Consider the following 20915-nt stretch of genomic DNA (forward strand, 5'->3'; position numbering starts at 1 on the left):
ACTCCAAAGATGTGCGGGTTAGGTGGATTGGCTATGCTAAATTGCCCTTTAAGTGTCAGGCAGACTAGCAGGGTAAATGCATGGGGTTACAGGGATATGGGCTGGGTGGGATTGTGGTCAGTGCAGACCTGATGGGCCGAATGGCCTCCTTCTGCACTGTAGGGGTTTTAGGATTCCTGTCTGCCCCCATAATTCCCAACCCCCCTTGTCCATCAAAGAATCCACCCAAATTTACATCGGATCATTGAATGTATTCAGTCTCTGTAGCATTCTGGGGAAGAGAATTCTTCCAAAAAAAATCCTAATTTCCACGAGAGAGACCTCTTATTTTAAAACTGTGGTTCCCCTAACTCTCGTCTCCTCAAGAGGAAACATTCTCCCTGGTTCCACCTGAGCCCCCTCTGGACCCTCTTTTCCACTAAAACTCAAATATGACCTTTCATAGGACTGATGTTACAGTCCTTCCACCCAAACGCTGGAAACGCCAAGCTTGGCACAATTATTCCTGATTTCCACATCATTTATGTATTTTGGAAATGGGGGGATGTTTTCCAGTCATTAACAGAATTAGGCAATTTTGCCTCTCTGGCCTTAGGCTCCTCCCTTCTTCTCAAAAGGTTCTGCTACCTAATAAACTCTTTATGTAGGTTGATTCACCAGATATCCAAAGCTACTCAAAAACATAAAATTCACATACGTACCACCTTTACGTTCATATTCCACATTAGTGCCAACACTCTGTCCAGAGTAGGAACTACTGTAGGAGGAGCCAGAATAGGAATAGTTCTGGCTGCTGTAGACTTTCTGTTTTGCTGGGGCTGGAAGTGGGGTTTGGCTGTAGCTACTGTATTGGTTCTGGCTGTATGAAGATGGTGGAGGCTGGTAGCTACCAACACCGCCGCCTCCACCTCCTCCACCCCCAACATACGATGGCTTCTGCAGGGGAGGTTGTGGCTTGATGGGTTTCTTTGGTGGTGGAGTGTAACCATCATTCTGACTGTAGGAATATCCCCCTGAAGCACCTGGGCTAGAGTAGCCAGCACTGTTGTAGTAGTTACCTGTAGAATGAAGAATGAAACATTCAACCACGTCCTGTCACTTTATCCAAACTCTTCTGGACTCTTAAGCTCATTTGGACTAGATCCTTAATACAAGAACTCAATTCATCTGAAGAGGCCCCTAAATTCGGGTAAACTTTATGATGGTATTGCCTCATGCCTGCCTGCTATGATGTGGAGTGGCAGTCCAAAAGACCTCAGATTCCATCTTCAGTTTACACAGTGTTGGCAACTTTAAGTAGCTGCCATGTGTCCTCTGTGCAGTTGGCTAAGGAAGGAGACTACAAGCCAGTCTCCAATGGCAGCATTGGTATGGATTTGCGATTACTTAATAGTAATGGAGCAAGCAAAATTCTGTTTTCTTTACATTGGATTCTTCACCTATATTTTGGGTTATTACTTCCACGTTTTTTATTGATGAAACCCACAGTGATCTTGGACTTGAGGTAATGTCAGGGTGAGGACAGTCTCAATGTTCAAATAGCTCACCACTTTACACCAGAATCACATCAACAGCATTGAGGGAGAGTGAAAATTACGTTTTGTTCTGATTTGTGGAGCTTAAATGACAACATGAAAAGTTTCAAGACAACGGAGGAATACACACATGACTGCTTCAGATTAGGCTATTCTGATTAAAAGGTAAACTGGAACCTGTGCCCGTAACAACCCTCACAGGTCAGGCAGTCGAGGTTAACAGTGCTGACAGTAGGATTTCAGTACAATGCCACATCAACAGAAAAGTACCCATTACAGCCTAGAGGAAAAACCTGGATATTTGAGGTGTATTGCACTAGGATGAAGTACTGGGTCAGTCAACAGGCTGATTTAAAGCAATGTATTGAGCTTCAATCAGACCACAATTTGTGAGCATCTGCAGGAGATGATCAGTTTAATTACGGGCATTTATCTTTCAAATAGAAAAATGGCCATGGATTCACACAGGTTTAATCAGACAAAATAGGACATTGAAGAAAGGACAATAGGTTCAGTAACCAAACCTTGGTCATCAAGATAGTGTTTAAGGAAGGGAGAGAGGTTGAGATATAGAGATTGTTGGGGTATTGGTAGTTACAAATGCAGCCGATGACAAGGCAAAAGGAGGGATGTATGCAGGGAACTGGGGCTGGCCATGGGTCTAGGGTTGGAGAAGATTGGGGAAACAGGAAATAGCAAGACCACAAAAGGGGGATGGAATTGGTGGCAAGAATACAGAGTTAACGGTAGGGGATTAATGACAATAGATTCAGTCTTACAGTGTTTATCATCCACAAGTGGTGTCAGATAAGCAGTCTGACAGAAGCAGTGAAGGTCGAGAATATCAGCAGATGTTGAAACTAACTCAGTGCCTTTAGATGACGCCACCAAGCAGCAGCAAAGAGAATAAATCCCACTGAAATTCCTGAGGGAATGCAGGGTGGACTCCGACCAGGGGAAGGGGGTCATGGAGGAGGGAGAGAGAACCCCTGGTTCCCAGGAGCCAAGTAGGAAGGGTTAGCACATTTTTAATATTTTAAAATCTATTTAACTTTACAAGTTATGAATATTAATTATACCTGCTTGCGCTTCAATGTATTTTTCTGACGAATGCGATCCTACAGAACCAGCTCCAGCTTTTGCATGGATATCATGGGAAAATCTGATTTGCTGAAAGTTGCACTGTTGAGCAGTGCAACTTTTAAATGAGCAATGACTGTATTCAATTGGTAACTACTGCACTTTATTCAAAATCCCAAAGTGGTCATTGTCAACATGACATATTTACTCAAAACAACTGAAGCAGAATAAAATGCCAGCAGCAGCACAGTGCCACCCCATTCCTGGTTAAAGCCATTTCCACTCACAGCTCGATTTTATTCCTTAGAAACTTTTATTGAACTTGAATAAAACAAATCGGACACCAGTCCTGCTCAGGATGCAATACATTTGTTCTCTTGTAGAAAAAAAAGTTACAACACAAAACACAGCATTAAATGTTAACCGACAGGGAGGCACAATAAAATAGGTCAGACATTAAATCCCATCAATAAGTGCAACCCTACTGCTTTACCTGAAACCTGTATTTGCTTTGATGGGGTAGGGCCAGTACATCACTAAGTTTCAGATTACCTAAACTAGGAAACCCTCATTGGCTTAAAATCACATTAAAATCAGGCCCAGCAAAATCAAAGCCAGGAATCTGTAATGTTGCCACACAAGTTAGCATGTTGTATTTTGCCATGGCTAATTTTAAACACTAACTTTGGATGAATATATCCAGTCATTGAAATAACTTCATGTTGGTGCAGCCTGTTAGATCCAGTGCTGTTTACTGCAACACATGTGGCTAATTGTGAACCATAACCAGCAGTCGATTGTGAGGGCACTGCCTACTGCTGGAAACTACTGAAACACTCTAAAGGAAAAATAACCTTCCACAGATGCTGCAGTTATATTTTCACATATGAAAACCTAACAATTTCTGAATCAGATTGTACACAGTGTATAACATCCAGAGCCACATACACACACCTGGCTCAACAGGAAGAAACTGTGAACTGAATTAATTTATTCAAGCATAACGTGGGGTAGTGAAGGCTCAAACAAAAGGATAAACTAAAACCCGGTGAACAGTTCAGAAAGGAAGTCAGGCGCATCTACAGGAAATACAGCTCCTTGATAACCACCAGAACAGCAGCAAAAGGGTTGAATAATGACATGAATTTCTGCATAGAGCAGGGATTGAGGATGAGAGTAATTTAGGTGGAAAGGTTTATTTATTAAACCAGACTCGCAATAGGCCTTTTCTGCTCCGAGAAATGCTGTCCTGATTTCACATCAGTTATGGCACTAGAACCCTTGCATGTATGAGCAGATAAAACACTACATTTATATTTGAACTGACAGATTCATGGGCATAGCTCAAGATAAAAGGGTGGAGAGAGGTTTAGGGCAGTGCGTGGAAGTCTGACCATTTGATTTCAACATCAAATAGAATTCAGCTCCCTGAATCGTATTGAGGTTGTTTCTGGCTGTGACAAGGAAGCTACAACTGCCATGTGGAGATTCAATTCCAGTTCTCTATTGCTAAACTAGGTGCCAAACTAATCCAACACTAAAACAGAATATAACACTAACAGATCATTCTGGGAGAGAGTGGGGTGTGTCATGTAGATATAGAAGCATTTAAGCATCTTATTAACTAATCAGAATCAAAGTTCTTATCTACAACACCTTCCATAAACGAGATGCCTCTCCCCGCTGATATCAACTGAATTAGTCACAAGATATGAAACCACAAACAGCTGCATCATTAAAACACTTTGATGCAACATTGAGTGAAGCACTACAATCCCAGGTTTAAACAATCTGACTTGGAGAGATCAGGCCCCAAGTCCTGCCTCTGTACACTGTTAGTGTGCATATGTAGAATTGGCCTGATTGGTTATTTCTGGGAAACTCTAGATGGGGAATCAGAATTGCTTCTTTGGACAGTGAAATCCTTTTGCTTCTCCATTGTTTTAACACAGATTTATTGCTTTTCAGTTGCTGTGGTCTTGTAGAAGCCTCCTCCCCAAACTCCGTCAATACAAAGGTGACAAATGCTGCAGACAAGACACTTCTCTGATGGATGTCAGAATTCGGAGTCAAAAAACCAGTGGGTATTTGCCATTTGAGTGGGCACAAAATATCAGAGTCCAGATGAAGCAGCACAGTCCAGCATGTGTCTGCAGACTTTGGGCGTCAACAGTTCAAATGAATTAGACCAAAATGGGAGGGGCAGGTTTTTGTATCAATTTTCACCCTCTAGCCAGAGGGAAAATCTTGGAAGCTGTCTTTGAAAAAGTCACCTGCAGCTGGGAGACAGAGCAGAGAAAAAAAAATTAGGCGTGCTTGGTAAAAAAGGTTGAATGCCAATTTTTTTTTAGATTTCTCTGCTCCCATCACTCGTGCATGTGGTTTTTCTCAGGCAAGCTGCTTGTGTGCACAGATTTCAGTTTGTTGATAAATATGGTTTGCTTCGTGTGGCTTACAAAGCAGAGAAATATAAAATGTGCCAGTTATAATTCAGCAATAAGCAGCATGTATAAACTGCAGCTCTAAAAATTAGACCAGAAGAGTCCTCTGGCATTATCACCGGTACCGCTTGGAGCCATTGACCAGCCTGTGCTTAGTTATGTCCCAGATGTTTCTTTTGGGTTGGATTTCATTATCACTCCTCTCCCCAACATTAAGATTGACATTAACCACAGAGAACAACCAGCATTTAATTCCCAGCTGGACAATGGAAGCTACAATATAGATACACAAGCTACTCGACCTAACCAGTCAATAAAGACGTTTACCCCGCTACACGAGCATGAGACACAAGAAAATTCTTGAAATTTGTAGGACCTGCCAGCAGTTCCTCAGAAATCAGCCTCTGAAAGTATGTATAATTCAAATAGAAGGCCAAAGAGAATTGAAGTTTGATCTAATCTGCTTGGATAATTCACTCCTGGGGTTTTATATTGCCAGTTTTGGAGATGGTAAACTTTGAGAATTGAGTCCACGCCAGCTCTCAGAACAACAATCCAATCAGTCTCACTCTGTTACTCTATAGCACTGAACACTTAGTTCCCTAAGTACCCATCCAATTTTCACTTAAAATCATCGATCGTCTCCATTTCCATCACTTCCTTAGGAGCTAGTTCCAGGTTGGGACCATTTGCTGTTTTAAAACATTCACATCCTCAAATCTTTAAATCTGTGTACCAAGTCTATATACCATCAGCTAATAGTAGCAGCTTTTCATTGTCTACCTCATCTAAACCTGTCAAACTCAATCTCCCTTGCTCCATGGAGAACAAAGCCAGCCTCCCCAAATTAACCCTGTAGGTGAATGCCTTCATACCTGGTACTGTTCTGGTGGACCTCCTCTACATCATCCCATCGACCTTCACATCTTTCCTAAAGTGTAGTGACTAGAACTAGATGCAATACCGATGCCAAACTAAAGGTTTAGTGAACTTTCCTGCTTTTATGCTCAATATCTCTTCATGAAGCCAAAATCCCGTTCACTTTTACTAATTACTCCCTCAACATGCCCTGCTGCCATCAATACTTTGTGCATACAAATCCTTAAGCTCCTCTCTCCATGCATACACTTAAGAACAGCATCATTCCGTTTATATTGCCTCTCACTGTGCCTTCTTCCAAAGTGCATCACACTTGTCTGTATTACAATTCCAGCTGCCACCATTCATTCTGTTAGACTATACCCTGTTGCAGTTGCTTTTCATCATCCTCACTGTTTGAGACACCTCTAGCTTTGGTACTTTAGCAAATTGTGAAAGGACGTTGTATTCTTAGCGATTGATGTAAAAAGCAGTGGTCCTAGTACTGACCCCTGGGGAACATCACTGTTTTAACCACCCTTCAGTCTGAGAAACATTTATCACCTCTTGCTGTTTCGTGTCCTTAAGCTGACTTTTATCCAAACTGAGACTAACCCACCTATTCCACAAGTCTCACTTGTCTTTTATGTGGGATTTTTCCACTGTATCCCCTTCATCGATCTTCTGTCACTTCACCAAAAGATTCAATTCGATTGGTCAAGCACTGTCTGCATTTCACAAAGTCGTGCTACTTTAATCAAATCAAACTTCTCCAAGTGCCTGTTAGTTTTCCCCTGATATATTTCTTCTTCACTTGCCCTCCCTGGTAAGTGAATTTAGCCTGATACATGCTTGAAAAATTCCCTTGACACACATATATACTTTTAAAAATTTCTTTACATTCTCCATCATGCAACCAGCTTCAGTTCCCTTGCCTTTTCTTCCTGTTGGGATCTACCTAGCCTCTCTCTGAAGCAAAGATCACTCACTGTTCCATTCCATGTTGAGTTTTACCTCAACATTTGGTTCCATTTTATTCTGGCTAACCTTCTTCCTTGTTAGAACCTCCACTTTAAATTACGTCTTTCTCTTCCCTGTTACTAATGAAACCATACACCATAATGGTCATTCTTACCCAATATCCCCCAGGCACTTATTTATTTAGTGCCACAAGTGGGCTTACATTAACACTGCAATGAAGTTACTGTGAAAATCCCCTAGTCGCCACACTCCGGCGCCTGTTTGGGTACACTGGGGGAGAATTTAGCATGGCCAATGCGCCTAATCAGCACGTCTTTCAGATTGTGGGAGGAAGCCGGAGGAAACTCATGCAGACACGGGGAGAACATACAGACTCCACACAGACAGTGACCCAAGCCGGGAATCGAACTCAGGTCCCAGGCACTGAGAGACGGCAGTGCTAACCACTGTGCCAATTCATTCCCCAGCACCAGATCCAGCAACGCCCCCTGCCTAGCTGACATAAAGGACATAAATGGCCAAGGAAGGTGTTCTGAACACATTAAGAAATTCCTCCCCTTCTCACATTACCCCATTCAATATTTTGAGTAATTAAGTTCCACAATGTCACCAATCTATAGTTCTTGCATATCTCCGTTTTCCCTGCAGATCAGCAAACTAGTTTGTTTTTACAATCTATAGTACCACTTACCAGCTCACTCTAAGCAAATAGCTATATAATCAAGGCCAGTAATTATTTCAGTGGGATACGGGAAATTGTAACTCATGTTTTGGGGACTATATGCTTCTTGTTTTTAAAAGTAGCTTCACTCACAATATACAGAACTTTATAATTCTTTATCACTTTTTTGTCGTATTTAGTCAAATCAAAGTTGAAGTGCGCTGCCAGGTTTGCAAACTTAAGTTGATTGTCAATGCCTTTTTAGGGAACAGGTACAGGCATTTTATTCAGTTTCACTATTCTCCTCTCATACACAAGCCCCTAAAGAAATCGTAGTAACTTGTTCAAGAATAACATGCAGTATATAATCCTACAATATTGTCAGCAATATGTACTTTCCAATTAAATCTTACCGTATCCACCAGAGGAATTAGAGGATCCATAACCATAGTTGGCACCAGCCCCTCCTCCTCCACCTCCACTGCCACCACCACCATATCCATAGTTTCCTCCGCCATAGCCAGTCCCTAGGAAGGGAAGAACACTTGTCACATAGAGCCAACAGCTCCCATTCTGTATGCGATTGATAAGGTACAGTACTCCAGAGGCCATTTCTGTGCTCCAGTGATCTAGAGCAAATTTTGATGACTGTGCCCCCAAGGCACTTGAACAGCATTATATTTTTTGGATCCAATGACAGAGGAGAAAAGGCGACATATTTCCAAGTCAGGATGGTGTGTGGCTTGGAGGGGAACTTGCTGATAACGGTGTTCCCATGATATATTAGCAAGTCCCCAATTACACAGGCACTAATCCTGACAACATAAACTGGAGTATCAACACTCCTTAACAGGGGGCGGCACGGTGGTTAGCCCTGCTGCCTCACGATGCCAGGGATGCAGGTTTGATTCCTGGCTTGGGTCACTGTCTGTGTGGAGTCTGCACGTTCTCCCCGTGTCTGCGTGGGTTTCCTCCGGGTGCTCCGGTTTCCTCCCAGAGTTCAAAGATGTGCGGGTTAGGTTGATTGGCCATGCTAAATTGCCCCTAGTTTCGGGGAGATTAACAGGGTAAATATGTGGGGTTACGGGGATAGGGTGGATTTGTTGTCGGTGCAGATTCAATGGACCGAATGGCCTCCTTCTGTACTGTAAGGATTCTATGATTCTAACAGACAACATTCATTCTATCAGAATTAAACATTTAGAAACCCAGGTGCAAGGCCGAAACTATCATTTTTATAAACATTTCACTAGGGACTAGGAAGCAAAGGCAGAATGAAGGTCAGATGAATTACAAATCCTCTTTACATCGTCTGTCAGTATTGGCTCCTCATTTTACTGTTGGACTGACAGGGAATGAGGTTGATTATTCTCTTCTGGTCTCCAGTTGGCATAAAACTGCCATCAACTTAGCCATCTGAAAGAATACCACAAGATGGCTGCTGTCGGGGGAGAGTTTCAGGATTTCAATTGGACATTCTCAAAAAGGTATGTGGAGGCAAACTATTGGCCAGCTAGGGTAGATAACCAGGAAGACCACGATGTAATGTGGCATGGTCTCAGGATGAATCGCAGGATGTTTGGAGGCACAAGATACAGTGCATGCACAAAGTTAATGAATAGAAAAATAAAAAGGAAAATCAAAAACTCTTACCAGAAGACAAGTAACCAGAATTGTTGGATGCGTTGAAACCACCTCTGCCAGCTCTGCCGCGACCTCGGCCTCTACCTCTCTGCACAGGAGGACCTGCAGGAGGACCAGTAGAGAGCACTCCCATTCCCATACCACCACTAAATCCCATGTTGTGCTGCTGAGGCTGTTTGGAGAGATACATGCATTACTTTGCATCTCAGTGCTGAAAGTTTTACGTATGTCAATACAAGTGAACATCCTTCCTGGAATAAGCTTGCAGTTGCATGAAAAAGAGTGGATCTATTCAAATCAAATATTCCTCATTGCAGAAGCTAAGTCCTAAATATCTGCACTTGGTTTGGTTTCACAAAGCACAGTCCAGGCACAGTGGTTAGACCTTGATCTTATTTTAGCTGTTTAAAAGATTCCTTGAAAGGCTAACAACTCAAAACAGATTACACCAACTGTAAATTGGCCAATCTTTTAGCACTTCACTGAAATTCCATACAAATTAAATATTGGGTCAAGGATATCTTGGAGTGGCTGCAGAACATTCTCAAGGGGGGAGGGTGAGCAGCCAGAAGTCATTGTACACGTTGGCACAATTGACGTAAATAGAAATAGGGATGAGGTCCTGAGGAGAGAGCTAGAAAAAAGGTCAAGAAGCAGGATCTCGAGGGAGGTAATCTCTGGGTCGCTTCTAGTGCCACGTGCTAGTGAGGGTAAGAACAGGAGAATATGGCAGATGAATGCATGGCTAAAGAATTGGTGCAGAGATTCAGATTCTTAGATCATTGGGATCTTTTCTGGGGCAGATGTGACCTGTTTAAGAGGGATGGGTTGCATCTGAACAGGAGGGGGACCAATATCCCGGGGGGACAGATTTGCTAGTATACAAGGGAAGGTTCAAACTAGATTGGCAGAAGGGTGGGATCCTCAGCAGCAGGGGAGCAAATGAGGGGCTGAAAGGAGATGCAGTCTCAGCAACGACAAGCTGAATAGATGATAGGCAGGAGCACAGCAGAAGCATGGCAGGGTGCGGGGAAATTAAATTGGATTAAATTGCATCTATTTGAATGCAAGAGGGCTGATAGGTAAAGCTGATGAACTCAGGGCATAGGCAGGTACATGGGACAGGGATATTACAGCCATAACTGAAACATGGCTAAAGGAGGGACAGGACTGATAGCTTAATGTTCCAGAGTACAGGTGCTTTAGAGGGGACAGAGGTGGAGGAAAGGGAGCATCATGGCAGTAGTCAGAGATGAAATAACCGAGAGATCATCCAGCGAGGCTTTGTGGGTGGAACTAAGAAATAAGGGGAGAGTGACCTCATTGGGGTTGTACTATAGGCCCCCAAGTAGTCAACGGGAATTAGAAGAACAAATATTCAGGGAGATTGGGGAGACCTGCAGGAGTAATAGGGTTGTCATAGGAGGGAATTTTAATTTTCCTAACACAGACTGGGACTGCCATAATGTTAAGGGCTTAGACAGGGTGGAATTTGTTAAGTGTGTTCAGGAAAGTTTCCTCAGGCAGTATGTGGAGGGTCCTACTCGGGAAAGGGCAAAAGTAGACCTACTCTTGGGAAATAGGGCAGGGCAAGTGACTGAGGTGACGGTGGGGGACTACTTTGGCACCAGTGACCATAGTTCTAATAATTTTAAAATAGTTATGGAAAGGGACAAAACTGGTCCACAGGTTCCAAATTGCAGCAAGGCGAATTTTGATGGAATTAGACAGGAGCTTGCAAGGGTTGATTGGAGTACCTCATTTGAGGGCAAAGGGACCTCTGGCAAGTGGGAGGCATTTAAAAGTGAAATAGCTGGAGTTTAGGGTCTATATGTTCCTGTTAGGGTGGTCAGAGTAAGGAACCCTGGATAACAAAACACATTGAGGTTTTGGCCAGGAAAAATAAGGAGACATGCCCCAGGTACAAGCAGTTGGAATCAAGGGATTCCCTGGAAGTGTACAGGGATACAGGACTATACTCAAGAAGGAAATTAGGAGGGCAAAAAGGGGGCATGAGATAGCTTTGGCTGAGAGGATTAAGGTGAATCCAAAGGGATCCTTTAAGTATATTAATGGAAAAAGAATAACTAAAGAGAGAATAGGACCCCTCAAGGACCAAAGTGGGCACGTATGTGTGGAACCGCAGGAGATGGGCGAGGTTCTCAATGAATATTTCCCCTGTGTGTTTACCATGGAGAAAGACAAGAAGACTTGGGAACCTGGGAAGTTAGTGGTGATATATTGGGGACAGTTCGCATTACAGTACAGGAGGCGATGGACGTTTTAAAATGTATGAAGGTGGATAAATCCCCTGGCCCTGACCAGGTATATCCAAGAACACTGTGAAGCTAGAGAAGAAATTGCGGGAGCCCTGGCTGAGATATTTGCATCATTGTTCGCCATGGGTGAAGGTACCAGAAGACTGGAGGGTAGCAAATGCTGTGCCCATATTTAAGAAGGGTTGCAAAGAAAAATCTGGGAATCACAGACCGGTAAGCCTAATGTCTGTGGTGGGTAAGTTACTAGAGAGGATTCTGAAGGATGATATACAGGCATTTGGAAAGACAGGGTTTGATTAGGAGCAGTCAGCATGGCTTTGAGCATGGGAGATCATGCCGTACAAATTTGTTACCAGGAAGGTTGATGAGGGCAGGGTGGTAGACGTAGTCTACATGGACTTCAGCAAGGCCTTTGATAAGGTTCCACATGGTAGGCCGTTCTGGAAGGTTAGATCACATGGAATCCAGGGAGAGCTGGCAAATTGGATGTACAATTGGATTGATGGTAGGAAGCTAGGGCTGTTCTCTCTGGAGCGGAGGAGGCTGAGGGGAGACTTAATAGAGGTTTATAAAATGATGAAGGGGATAGATAGAGTGAACGTTCAAAGACTATTTCCTCGGGTGGATGGAGCTATTACAAGGGGGCATAACTATAGGGTTCGTGGTGGGAGATATAGGAAGGATATCAGAGGTAGGTTCTTTACGCAGAGTGTGGTTGGGGTGTGGAATGGACTGCCTGCAGTGATAGTGGAGTCAGACACTTTAGGAACATTTAAGCGGTTATTGGATAGGCACATGGAGCACACCAGGATGATGGGGAGTGGGATAGCTTGATCTTGGTTTCAGATAAAGCTCAGCACAACATCGTGGGCCGAAGGGCCTGTTCTGTGCTGTACTGTTCTATGTTCTATGAAGCAGAGGGATGCTTGTTGGACTGGAGGCCTGTGACTAGTGGTGTGCCTCAGGGGTCAGTGCTGGGCCCATTGCTGTTTATTATCTATATCATTGATTTAATTGAAAATGTACAAGGCATGATCAGTAAGTTTGCAGATGACATTAAAATAGGTGGTATTGTAGACATTGAGGAAGGTTATCAAGAATTGCAGCAGGATTTTGATCAGCTGGGGAAGTGGGCCGAGAAATGGCAAATGGAGTTCAATACAGATAAGTGTGAGATGTTGCATTTTGGAAAGTCAAATCAAGGTAGGACTTTCACGGTGAATGGTAGGATCTGAAGGAGTATCGTGGAACAGAGGGACCTTGGAGTTCAGGTACACAGTTCTCTAAAAGTGGAGTCACAGGTAGATAGGGCAGTGAAGAATGCTTTTGGCATGCTGGCCTTCATCAGTCAGGGCATTGAGTATAGAAGTTGGGAAGTTATGTTGCAGCTGTACGGGATGTTGGTGAGGCCACACTTGGAATATTGAGTTCAGTTTTGGTCACCTTGCTATAGGAAAGAGGTTATTAAACTGGAGAGAGTGCAGAAGAGATTAACAAGGATGTTGCCAGGACTCAAGGGACTGTGTTATAGGGAGAGATTAGACAGGCTAGGACTTTTTTCTTTGGAGCGTAGGAGACTGAGGGGTGATCTTATAGAGGTGTATAAGATCATGAGAGGCATGGATAGGGTGAATGAATTGTCTTTTTCTGAGGGTTGGGGAATCGAGAACTAGAGGGCCTAGGTTTAAGTTAAGAGGGGAAAGAATTAATGGGAAACCGAGCAGCAATGTTTTGTTTTTTTACACAGAGGGTGGTACGAACGTGGAATGAGCTGCTGGAGGAAGTGGTTGAGGCAGGGACATTGACAGCATTTAAAAGGCGTTTGGACAGATACATGGGTAGGAAAGGTTTAGATGGATATGGGCCAAATGCAGGCAAATGGGGTCAGCTTAGATGGCCTTTTGGTCGGACCAGTTTAGGCCGAAGGGCCTTGTCTCCGTGCCGCAGATTCTATAAGGTGATTTGACCCAGCCAGTCTTATCCTCCACAAGCAGCAGCTCTAATCTGAGCTTCTGCTCTCTTCCAATTCTGTTCCTTTATCCATCTATTGCAAGGCCCCACTTCAACCACTCACTCTGGACTTGAAAAAGGTTTCTCCTACTCTCCGCCTTACATCTCTCATATTGTTTCATCTTACATCACCTTGTTTGAGGCTCTTAACCATCGGAAAAAGTCTATTATTGTCTATTTGTTCCCCTCCTTTTATAACTGTTAACAATAAAACACTAATCTTCTCAAACCTTTGCATTTAAATTTCCTCAGCATCCTAATGAATCTGGATTTCACCCAGTCTACAACCTTAAACGTCTTGGCCCATGTTACGCACCCAAACCCGCATGATACACCAAACTGTAGCCTGCTATAAAGCGACGCACAATTATATCTCCACTTTTATATTCTATACATCTTGCAAAAAAACAGTACTCGTTCTTTTGTCTTCCCATTATACCTTTTCTCCCTTTTACATTTTCCTGACTTCTCACGGTGATAGTTCAGTCTCCTTTTAATGGATATTAACTCATGAAGGAGCCTAGATCAACAAGCATCAGGTAGTTATTTGACCACAAGGCCATTGAGGGAAGCCTGATCTCACTTTGACCCACTTTATCTTAGTAGAGGTTAACAAGTGAGGAGGCATTACCACCCAGGTTGTGACCACAGCCTGGTGATCAAACCAGGAACTTCATGGGTATGGTTAGCTTTGGGGTGAAAAAAAAGGTGGTTGACTTTCTACTTTGAAACACAATACCATGAACCCTTACGAAAGCTATTGTATGAGTACGGTGATGAGCAGAGCTGGGTGCAGTTACATGCTCTCCTGTGGTCACCCGGTCTAAGCTCAGGTGAGCACAAAATTATTATCCCAACAAAAGAGCAAAGACAAGTTAGGACACATCCATGATGCACAGGCTGTATATTGTCTCTTGGAAGGACCAAGTTGACACTGCCAGCCTTTTCTTAGTCCATATTTGCATTGACAATAAAGACAGAACCTTAAAAGAGGACCTACCTGAACAATTCTCTTTTTCTTGACTTCTATGGGAGGTTGGTGGGGGAAGAGTTTTTCCAGAGCAGCCAGTGCAGCATGTGCTTTAGCTACTTTCTTATTGGAGCCTGACCCAGTGAATTTCTGTCCATCAACTTCAACCTGAGGAAAAGAAATAAAATAAATTGATCAGATTTATACAATCCTCAGAAACATTTTACACGTCTCAAAATAACAACATAGCTCATACAAGTCAATCCATACCTCCATAACAAAGCGTTTATCATGGCTGCCTCCAGTCTCAGATATTAATTCATATTTCAGTCCCCTTCGCTTCTCATTCAGCTCCATAACTGGATTCTTTCCCTGTTTGGTTAAAATTGGACCTTGCTGCCGTGTACTCTGAATGGACAAAACAGGAATATTCTCAGTCAAGTGAAGAATTCAGTAGTTAATCATCTCTGGTGAGTCTGGCTCCCCATCACTGTACAAATGAGTGAATTGTACTCCCGAAAGCGAATCTTTACCACTACTGAAAACTATCACATGGAGCTTATGTTAAAGCTGTGCCAGTTCAAAGTTGTTGCCATACAGTACCTCAGCCTCTGGAGTTACAGCTACTGCCTTGACAGTCACTGCTGCGGGAGCTGGTGCAACTGGCTTGGGTTCGATCTTAACTACAGCTTCTTCAACTTTCTCAGGTTCCACTCCAGTTGGGAGTCCCTTATCCTGCAAAACCTGTCCGAAAACAAGTGGGTTAATTGACAGTTACAAACGGAACAGGTGGAAAAATGGAAAGCATCATATCCAGTAATTTAACTCTTTGCCAAAACAAGAACAACATGTTTCTTTTTGTTCTGTAGAACGGTCACATGGACTCAAAATGTTAACTGTGTTTCTCTCGCCACAGATGCTGCCAGACCTGCTGAGTTTATCCAGCTTCCACATTTGCTTTGTGAGTTTTCTATTCATCAGCTTTGAGAGTTTTCTATTCATCAGCTTCAACCAATCAAATGTCCATTAGCAGATCCTTCTCACCAGTAAGGCTGCGGTGAGACAATATTTATAGATATTAATTTAGTAAAGTGAAATATTGCTCTCATGGCTTTAACTTCGATATTAATGCAATCTCACAACTGCCACAGAGTCATAGAGGTTTACAGCATGGAAAGAGGCCCTTCAGCCCAACTTGTCCATGCCACCCTTTTTTAAAAAAAAACCCTAAACTAATCCCAATTGCCCGCATTTGGCCCATATCCCTCTATACCCATTGTACCCCTGTAACTATCTAAATGCTTTTTAAAAGATAAAATTGTACCCGCCTCTACTACTACCTCTGGCAGCTTGTTCCAGACACTCACCACCCTCTGTGTGAAAAAATTGCCCCTCTGGACACTTTTGTATCTCTCCCCTTAAACCTATGCCCTCTAGTTTTAGACTCCCCTACCTTTGGAAAAAGATATTGACTATCCATACCTCCATAACAAAGCGTTTATGTCTATGCCCCTCATTATTTTATAGACCTCTAAAAGATCACCCCTCAGCCTTCTACGCTCCAGAAAAAAGAGTCCCAGTCTATTCAGCCTCTCCTTGTAACTCAATCCATCAAGTCCCGGTAGCATCCTAGTAAATCTTTTCTGCACTCTTTCTAGTTTAATAATATCCTTTCTATAATAGGGTGACCAGAATTGCACACAGTATTCCAAGTGTGGCCTTACCAATGTCTTGTAGAACTTTAACAAGACATCCCAACTCCTGTATTCAATGTTCTGACTGATGAAATCAAGCATGCCGAATGCTTTCTTCACCACTCTGTCCACCTGTGACTCCACTTTCAAGGAGCTATGAACATGTACCCCGAGATCTCTTTGTTCTGTAACTCTCCCCAACGCCATACCATTAACTGAGTAAGTCCTGCCCTGGTTCAATCTACCAAAATGCAGTATCTCGCATTTGTCTAAATTAAACTCCATCTGCCATTCGTCAGCCCACAGGCCCAATTGATCAAGATCCCGCTGTAATTGGAGATAACCTTCCTCACTATCCACCATGCCACCAATCTTAGTGTCATCTGCAAACTTACTAACCATGCCCCCTATATTCTCATCCGAATCATTAATATAAATGACAAATAACAGTGGGCCCAGCACTGATCCCTGAGGCACACCGCTGGTCACAGGCCTCCAGTTTGAAAAACAACTCTCTACAACCACCCTCTGGCTTCTGTCAAGAAAGAAGTTTAACAACACCAGGTTAAAGTCCAACAGGTTCATTTGGTAGCAAAAGCCACACAAGCTTTTGTTACCAAATAAACCTGTTGGACTTTAACCTGGTGTTGTTAAACTTCTTACTGTGTTTACCCCAGTCCAACGCCGGCATCTCCACATTCTGTCAAGAAGTCAATTTTGTATCCATTTAGAAACCTCACCCTGGATCCCGTGAGATTTAACTTTATGCAACTGTTTGTTTAAAAATTGTTTAAATGACCTCAATTCAGTTGCAACGTGCATTTGACCTGTCACTACATGGAAGACTAATTCTGGATTGTGTTCTGAATCCTGTGATCAGATATGAATAATGAAATATACCCTTCCATTTCACAAACTGACACTTGAGTGAGAGCTGGAATGCTCATCAACTTGGCCTGAAATCTTTATCAAACACCCAGACATTCAATGCAAATTGAAGGGCCACCTACACAACACATCTGATGCAGAGAAACGTTTTAAAAGTGCTTTACAGAGTTCAGAGGAGCAAATGAGTCTGGAGAAAAGGGTCTCAAGGTTTGCCATGATGTGGAGATGCTGGCGTGGGACTGGGGTAAGCACAGTAAGAAGTCTCACAACACCAGGTTAAAGTCCAACAGGTTTATTTAGTAGCACAAGCCACAAGCTTTCGGAGCATTGCCAGCGCTCCGAAAGCTTGTGGCTTGTGCCACCAAATAAATCTGTTGGACTTTAACCTGGTGTTGTGAGACTTCTTATTGTCCTCAAGGTTTGGCCAGAGTTGAGTTCTCAGTAGGTTTTAGAAAAGGTAGAAAAAGAGCAAAGTGGTGAAGGTGGCTAGCAAGGAATGACGGGAGTACTCCTGCTCTGCTACTGATCTGTTGGGGAGGAAAGAGGTGGCAACAGCTAAATAGGCATCTACAATTTAACATCCTTGCCTTAAATAAAACATAAAAATATCATACCTTGACTGCTACATGCAGTTTGGCAGTTTTTTTAGATGGCCCCGATGCTTCATAGCTCTTTCCATCAACTTCCACAGACATGGTGAATACAGGAGCATGGACAGGGCCCGTCTGGGATATTAATTTGTATTGAAGACCAGGTCGCAGTTGGTTAAGTCTCATTAATGCATTCATTGCTTGGGCAGGTTCGACCTTCTCCTCTGCTGCTGTCAGTCACAAACCAAGTTTAAGGCATAATCCAAAGTTTGTAGACAAATCCAACATCCCTTTTATAAATCGTTCTTACAGGCAATGGTCTTAGATATACCCTCCTCCATTAATGATACTAAGCTTGCTCTATGGCAAGTTGTTTGAACAAGGCCAGCATGACCTGGTACAGTTAACTGCAGCAATTCTTTGGCCAGGGAACAAAAAACAGCAAGCTACCTATTCAAGATCATGACCCAATATCCAAACCAGCTATCAGCTAAAGGCAGTCTCAGTGCCTGGTTGCAATGACTCCATTCCAACAAAATAGTCTGAAGACACCAATCAAGACTTGAATGGTCACACGAGCAAAGTATACTGGACTGCTGGGTTCAATAGGACCAAAGCTCAGCAACCAATAATACTGTAGGGTTGGAGAATGTTTAAAAGGGGAAAAATATTAAAATTAAGTTAACTGCATAAATAAGTAGGGAACAAATATCTTTTCTCTTTTGAGTTCCATGTAAAGGTTGAAAGTCCTCCAAATCTACAACAGCAGTCAGCCAGACTCCCAGCAGTGCCAATCAAATGGAATATAAAGCAACAGGCACATAATGTCGCTATCATACTAAGTGGACAGCATCTCAAAATCGTTTGTTCCTAAAAGGGTTAAATAGAGATCAACATGTTTTCTACAGAACATTATTACAGAACCGTTAGATTGCAGTAGGAGGCTGTCTGGCCCATCGTGTATCTTCACCAGCTCTCTGAATGAGCATTTCACCTAGTACTATTTTTCTGCCTTTTTCCCATAACCTTGCAATATTTCTTTTAGAGTAACAATTTAATTTCTGCTTGAATGCCTTGAATGAACCTGCCTCCACCAGATTCTGAGGCAGTGCATTCCAGACCCAAACCATTTGCTGTGTGGAAGTTTCTTCTCATATTGCTTTTGCTTCTTTTACCAATTACCTTAAAGCAGGGCCGCCTGGTTCTCGATCCTTCCTCCAATGGGAATAGCTTCCCCCCATCTGCTCTGTCAAGGCCTCTCATGATTTTAAACTATCAAATCTTTCAGCCTGCTTTTCTCCAACAAAAAAACTTCTCCAATCTATCATCATAATTGAAATGTCTTACCGCCGCAACTATTCTCGGAAATCTCTTCTGCACTCTCTCAATGCCTTCACATCCTTCTCCAAATTTGGCACCCAGAAGGTCCAACTAGTGTCTCATAAAAGCTCAACATAACCTCTTGGTTCTTGTGCTTGATGTCCCTATTAATGAAGCTTTATTATCTGCCTTCTCAACCTGTCCTGCCACCTTTAACAACTTATAGACATGCACACCCAGGTCTCTCTGCCCTGCACTCCCTTTGCTTCATACCATTTCCCCATATTCTTCTAACAAAATGTTTCACCTCACATTTGAGGGCGGCACGGTAGCACAGTGGTTAGCACTGCTGCTTCACAGCTCCAGGGTCCCAGGTTCGATTCCTGGCTCGGATCACTGTCTGTGTGGAGTTTGCACATTCTCCTCGTGTCTGCGTGGGTTTCCTCCGGGTGCTCCGGTTTCCTCCCACAGTCCAAAGATGTGCGGGTTAGGTTGATTGGCCAGGTTAAAAATTGCCCCTTAGTGTCCTGAGATGCGTAGGTTAGAGGGATTAGCGGGTAAATATGTGGGGGTAGGGCCTGGGTGGGATTGTTGTCGGTGCAGACTCGATGGGCCGAATGGCCTCCTTCTGCACTGTAGGGTTTCTATGATTTCTCTGCACTGAACTTCATCTGCCACTCACCCTCAATTTTACCAACTTGCCTATTTCCTTTTGAAATTCTACACCGCCCCCCTCACAGTTTACAATAACTTCAAGTTTGGTATTGTGTGCAAATTTGAAATTGCTTCCTGCACACCAGACTTAGATTATTGACATACATCAGGAAATGCAAGAATCCCAATACCAACCATAGGAAACGCCACTACAGACCTTCCTCCAGCCTGAAAAACATTCACTGACCGTTACTATCCGTTTCCTGTCACTCAGCCAGTTTTGTATCCATGTTGCTACTGTCCCTTTTAGTCCATGAGCTATAACTTTGTTCACAATACCTGCTGTTCAGTGCTGTGTCAAATGCCTTTTGGAAATCTACGTACACTACATCAGCAGTCCTACCCTCATCAACTGCCTTGGTTACCTCTTCAAAAAACTCCAGCAAGTTAGTTAAACACAATTTTCCCTAAAAGAAAATCTATGCTGGCTCTCCTTCTGTTTGTCTATGTATTAAGAATTATAATTTCTAGAACTCTCCCCACCACCAAAGTTAAACTGACTGCTCTGTAATTACTAGGCTTATCCTGGCACCCTTTTTTGAACAAGGGTGCAATGTTCGCAACTTTCTCACTCCCCCATTCTCATTTCCTTCCAATATCATTAGATGCCTTTCATCCAGTCCTGTTGTGAGCTTACAGCACAGGTAGCCTATCTAATACAACCTCCGTATAAATTTTAAACCTTTCTCGTGACTGAATTCCCTCCTTTCACCATGGCCTCAGGAGCATCTTTCTTGGTCAAGACAAATGCAAAGTATTCACTACCTCCCTCCATGTGTACATCTCATTTTTGGTCCCTAATTGGCCCTACCCCATGTTTTACCATGCGCCTCTAATTTATAAATAGATGGTTTTGGAATTCCCTTTTGTTAATTGCTGGTCTCTTCATACTTCTTGCTTCTCTTATTTGCTGTTTCACCTTCCCTCCGAACCTTTTGCATTCAGCCTGGTTCGCAATTGCATTTTCTATCCAACACTGCCATAAGCACACTTTCTCTTTATCATCTTAATTTCTACCTACTTGATATCCAGGGAGCTCTGGAGTTATTTACCCTACCTTTCCCTTTTGAGGGAACATACCCTGACTGTGTCCAAACTTCTTTGAAAGTAGCCCATCATTCTGCTACCTTTTCACATGCCAACCTTTGGCTCCAATTTATTATGCCAGATCTGTCTTGCCCCACTGAGGTTGGCTTTCTCCTGGTTAATTATTAACGTTGGATAGTTCAGTGTTGTCTCCAGTCATTCTA

At 43.0% G+C, this 20915-nt stretch overlaps 2 protein-coding genes across 9 annotated transcripts in view; one reads left to right on the forward strand and one right to left on the reverse strand.

The window, feature by feature from the left end:
* qtrt1 (queuine tRNA-ribosyltransferase 1) overlaps window positions 1-4697 on the forward strand; it is a 37579-nt gene extending 32882 nt beyond the window's left edge. For both annotated transcript variants that reach the window (XM_078234958.1, XM_078234956.1), the window contains one exon: window positions 4584-4697. The gene's annotated coding sequence lies outside the window, so the exon portion shown is untranslated. The remainder of the gene's footprint in view (window positions 1-4583) is intronic.
* The window catches only part of LOC144507718 (interleukin enhancer-binding factor 3-like), a 67084-nt gene that overhangs the window by 1988 nt on the left and 44181 nt on the right, over window positions 1-20915 (reverse strand). For 2 of the 7 annotated variants that reach the window (XM_078234944.1, XM_078234942.1), the window contains 7 exons: window positions 17656-17858; window positions 15063-15203; window positions 14730-14867; window positions 14490-14627; window positions 9210-9372; window positions 7970-8083; window positions 702-1058 (listed from right to left, as the gene is read on the reverse strand). In XM_078234944.1, the coding sequence (XP_078091070.1) occupies window positions 702-1058; window positions 7970-8083; window positions 9210-9372; window positions 14490-14627; window positions 14730-14867; window positions 15063-15203; window positions 17656-17858 (1254 nt within the window). Of the gene's footprint in view, window positions 1-701; window positions 1059-2905; window positions 4895-7969; window positions 8084-9209; window positions 9373-14489; window positions 14628-14729; window positions 14868-15062; window positions 15204-17655; window positions 17862-20915 lie in introns of those variants that run through there. The other 5 variants (XM_078234943.1, XM_078234941.1, XM_078234947.1 and 2 more) reach the window with 3 other exon arrangements.

Source organism: Mustelus asterias, chromosome 19 (genome assembly GCF_964213995.1).
Source record: "Mustelus asterias chromosome 19, sMusAst1.hap1.1, whole genome shotgun sequence".
Taxonomy (NCBI): Eukaryota; Metazoa; Chordata; class Chondrichthyes; order Carcharhiniformes; family Triakidae; genus Mustelus; species Mustelus asterias.